The sequence below is a fragment of the Sinocyclocheilus anshuiensis genome, unplaced genomic scaffold (assembly GCF_001515605.1).
Source record: "Sinocyclocheilus anshuiensis isolate Anshui unplaced genomic scaffold, SAMN03320099.WGS_v1.1 scaffold982, whole genome shotgun sequence".
Lineage (NCBI taxonomy): Eukaryota > Metazoa > Chordata > Actinopteri > Cypriniformes > Cyprinidae > Sinocyclocheilus > Sinocyclocheilus anshuiensis.
This window is the reverse complement of record NW_015539879.1, coordinates 1483-5878: the sequence shown is the minus strand read 5'-3', so window position 1 is coordinate 5878 and position 4396 is coordinate 1483. Positions and strand designations below refer to the sequence as shown.

Below are 4396 nucleotides of genomic sequence, written 5' to 3'. Positions count from 1 at the left end.
ATTCGGCCAATCACAACGCTCTGGATAGTTGGCCAATCAGAGCACACCTCACTTTTTCAGACCGATGAACTTTGTAAAAATCGACGCGTTTCAGAAAGGCGGGGCATAGAGGAGAAACAATAATGTACAGTATGTGGAAAATAATGTGTTTTTTGAACCTTAAACCGCATAAACATTTCATTACACCAAATACACAAAATAAAGTTCTTTATAGCAGCATCATATGACCCCTTTAAAGCTTCTTTCTTTTCAGATTCTTATTTACAGCATTATCATTAGGCTGTATATTAACTTATTGGGAGAAAACCGGTAGTTCTATGTGAAATCATAAAACCTCTGCGAATATTCGACTGTGAGATTTGTAGTCGAATCAGGCCCCTCCTATCGAAGCATCGAATCATCGACTATTCGGGTCAACCCTAGTAGGTACTCTTGTGCTTAGTTAATTTTTTTTAATCTACTGAATAAAGTTATTATTTAACAAATTCTGCAATTTGTCCTCATGTCATTCCAATGAGGTTTTCGCGCATGATGCATGCATGTTTGTGCTTCCATGTTTACTATAGCACTCTATGTATGTGCGTTGATCAATGATTATATGTGAATCCGAAATTACAATCTGTTCATCATACAAATGTTAATGTATTAACCCACATTAATGAAAAATAAGCAATACATTTGTTACAGTATTTATTCATCTTTGATATAACGTTGTGGCAGTTTTTTTCCCTGTGGTATCGAAAATGGTATCGAATATCGATATTTTTCAAGGTATCGAATCGAAGTTAGAAATTCCAGTATCGTGACAACACTAGCAGCTACATTTGTCTTCTAATGCTATTAGATCTTTTGACAACATAAACCACAACATTCTCTTAGATAGTAATTAAAGAAAAAAAGTCTTGACCAGGGGCGCATCAGGTACTCACGAGTGAGACTATGGGTGCTCCAGAGAGGGAACAAAATGTCAGAAGGCCTGTTTGGGCTGATACGCATTGGTGTTTTTTAACATGTAGCCCTGTCGCACAATAAAGGCTTTTTATATTTTGCCTGCTATGTGAGTGCCTGGACGTGGATTATTTTTGTTTCTTGCAATTGGATCCACTTTTTGGTTTTGACATTCTCTTAGATAGCTTTAGAATTACATTGGACATTTGTAGACAAGCATGGTTTAGGTCAGGGATCCTCAAATCTGGCCCACGAGATCCACTTTCCTGCAGAGTTTAACTATAACCCTAATCAAACACACCTGAGCATGCTAATCAATGTCTTCAGGATCATTAGAAAATCACAGGTAGGTTAATTTGATCAGGGTTGGAGCTAAACTCTGCAGCGCATTGGCCCTCCAGGGCAAGATTTGAGGAACCCTGGTTTAGGTCCTATGTATCTGACCTCTATCACTTTGTTTTTGTAAATGACAAAATAATATTAAAGGGATAGTTCACCCAAAAATGAAAATTTGATGACTTAAAACTAAAAGATTACGTTCTCTTGCGCGAACTCATTCAGGAGTGGTTACTTTCCACGTATTCCCAACTTCTGATCCTGCTCGCCTGAAGTTATGGTTGATTGCTCTTCGGCTGGATATCAACACCCATTAACGTAAACTACGCCAGAGAGCGTACACACCTCACGCACCGGATGCCGTGCACGCGCCCAAAGACAGTTGGACATCTGCAACAGTTGGAGTTAAAAATCATCATATGTGTTCTACTGAAGAAACAAAGTCACCTACATCTTGGATGCCCTGGGGGTAAGCAGATAAACATCACATTTTCATTTTTGGGTGAACTATCCCTTTAAGGCCTGGTGTCTCAGACAGGTTTTAAATTAAGACAGGATTAGCCAAGGTCTTAGTTAAATTAGGACATTATTTTGTTATTTTATTTACTTTTTTAATGTGCCTTAAAACACATTACTGCTGTGCATCTTGATACAAATACATATTTTAAGATACGTCAGTGCAAGTTGCATTGAGATAAGATAGCACAAAGATGCATTTTAGTCTGGGACTAGGTTTAAGCCTTGTCTGTGACAGCAGGCATAAAAGTATCAGTAGTGATGAAGCTTTTTTATTTAAGCCTTGTCCGTGACAGCAGGCATAAAACTATCAGTAGTGATGAAGCTTTTTTATTTATTTTATTTTAATAGTTATAAAATATACTCATGGTGAATCCATTCTTTTTCATTTTCCAATAAAGTTTGTGGAATGTGGAAAGTTTGTTCATATTATTGATTTTAAAAATAATTGGCAATTAATCCGTTTATATTATACTAGTTTATATAAGTCATATTTTTCAAAATCCATCATCGGTTGACACTAATTGATATGGCATGTAATAATGAGTATTTGGCTGGTTATGTGATGTCAACATGCCTGTCCACATAAGAAGCCTCAAGCTTTGAGAATGGAAACCAACCTGTTTGTTCCTCAGCATCTTCTTGTTTCACTTGAAATGCCTCTTCAATTTTAATGTCTTCGCTCTCCTCCTTAATGAACGCCATTTTTAGTACGTCACGTCGATCTCACTTGCTTCACCAGAAACTTCTCTGTGTTTGGGGGGGGGAAATGTGTTTGAAAAAAAACACATACAAACTAAACCTCTGAGTGCGTATAAATCAGCTCCCTAGTTTATTATTTAGCACACTGGCAAGAGTGATAGTGTTCTTAAATGGCCCTGGGTCAGTTGCATAAACAGTCACTATGCTAATAACAAGTTTGACCAACAAGCAGTTAATCAGTTTTACTTTTCAGATTCAAGTTAGACCAATCTAACGTTAGCCTATTAGTTATGACCAGTCTTGGAAAAAAAAAAAACTTTAAGAATACTCTATAAGTAGTTCATGCAACTGGTACAAAAAAAAAGAGAAATAAACAAAAAGCCATCATCATAAATAAATACATACAACAAATCGCACTTTTAACGTACAAATGTTTTGTAAAATTGTGACCAGCAAGTGATTCGAGCGCTTCAATCCAAACAGAGTAATAAAAACTAGTAATTTACGCCTCACGAGAAATTAAATGTTACATTCTGAAATGCGTTCACCGAGATTAAATTTACTGCGTGAATCATTTTGGGAAGCATTGATTCAATTGACTCGAGCTTCGAAAAGCTTCGTTTCTTCCATCACTATTTACCTGTATCATATTTCGTTTTTTAAATAAACTGATTCGTGATATGAGAGAAATGAGACGCACCTTTTCTGTTACTCATGTGGTGGTGCGAAATAGCCACAAAACTAACGCTCATTAATGTTACAAAGTAGTTCAATTTCACATTTAGTAATTTATTAATTCTTCACAAAGTTCTTTTAACATTAAACATTTAAATACTAAATTGCCTTAGCGGTTTACAATGATTTGAACGCATTGAACGCTTAAAAACACAAACCTGTGTGCAGCCGAATCACATCTAAAGTGTTTTGCTCACACACGGAGGAGCGCGAGGCAGACTTATGACGTCATGTCACCAGACCAAAATAAAAGCACTTTTCAGTGTTCACTACATAAGAAAAAATTCTCTGATTCCCAGCCTACCTTTTCGCATTCCTTAATTTAAGTTGCATTTATTAAATCTCTTCGGTTGATTGAAAATGAGAAAAGTGATCAATTCTTGAAATTGTACGTTTTTCTGGGGGGTTGTACCACTGATGCATACGTTTTCCTCTGTATGTGTTTTATATTATCTCTTTTTACATTTGATATTTATTCGTTTTTTTAAAAACTAATTTTTAGGGATGGGCGATACCACTTATTTTGTTTTCGATACGATACCGATATTTTTCAAGGCAGTATCGCCGATATCGATACCGATACGATACTTCTGAACTAACCTTTTAAATGATGAAATTTATTAAATTACTAAGAGTAAAATGGGTAATGATAACCACTTAACTTTATGTTTAAAAGCACTTTTCAGTGTTCACTACATAAGAAAAAATTCTCTGATTCGCAGCCTACCTTTTCGCATTCCTTAATTTAAGTTGCATTTATTAAATCTCTTCGGTTGATTGAAAATGAGAAAAGTGATCAATTCTTGAAATTGTAAGTTTTGTGGGGGGTTGTACCACTGATGCATACGTTTTCCTCTGTATGTGTTTTATATTGTTATCTCTTTTTTCATTTGATATTTATTAGTTTTTTTTGTTAACTAATTTTTAGGGATGGGCGATACCACTTATTTTGTTTTCGATACGATACCGATATTTTTCAAGGTAGTATCGTCGATATCGATATTGATACGATACTTCTGAACTAACCTTTTAAATGATGAAATGTATTAAATTACTAAGAGTAAAATGGGTAATGATAACCACTTAACTTTATGTTTAAAACACATTTTAACATTCAATACGCCTTAATTGTAATTTATTAGGTTATATTTTTGTTTAC

General features: G+C 35.1%; 1 protein-coding gene across 3 annotated transcripts in view; it reads right to left on the bottom strand.

Moving 5' to 3' along the window:
- Positions 1 to 3471, bottom strand: part of LOC107685393 (gastrula zinc finger protein XlCGF52.1-like) — a 6707-nt gene extending 3236 nt beyond the window's left edge. For 2 of the 3 annotated variants that reach the window (XM_016481963.1, XM_016481966.1), the window contains exons 1-2: positions 3396 to 3471; positions 2421 to 2550 (exon numbers count right to left, since the gene is read on the bottom strand). In XM_016481963.1, coding sequence (XP_016337449.1) covers positions 2421 to 2505 — 85 coding nt within the window. In that variant the 5' untranslated portion in view covers positions 2506 to 2550; positions 3396 to 3471. Of the gene's footprint in view, positions 1 to 2420; positions 2551 to 2930; positions 3029 to 3395 lie in introns of those variants that run through there. The other variant, XM_016481965.1, reaches the window with a different exon arrangement.
- Positions 3472 to 4396: the final 925 nt, after the last annotated feature.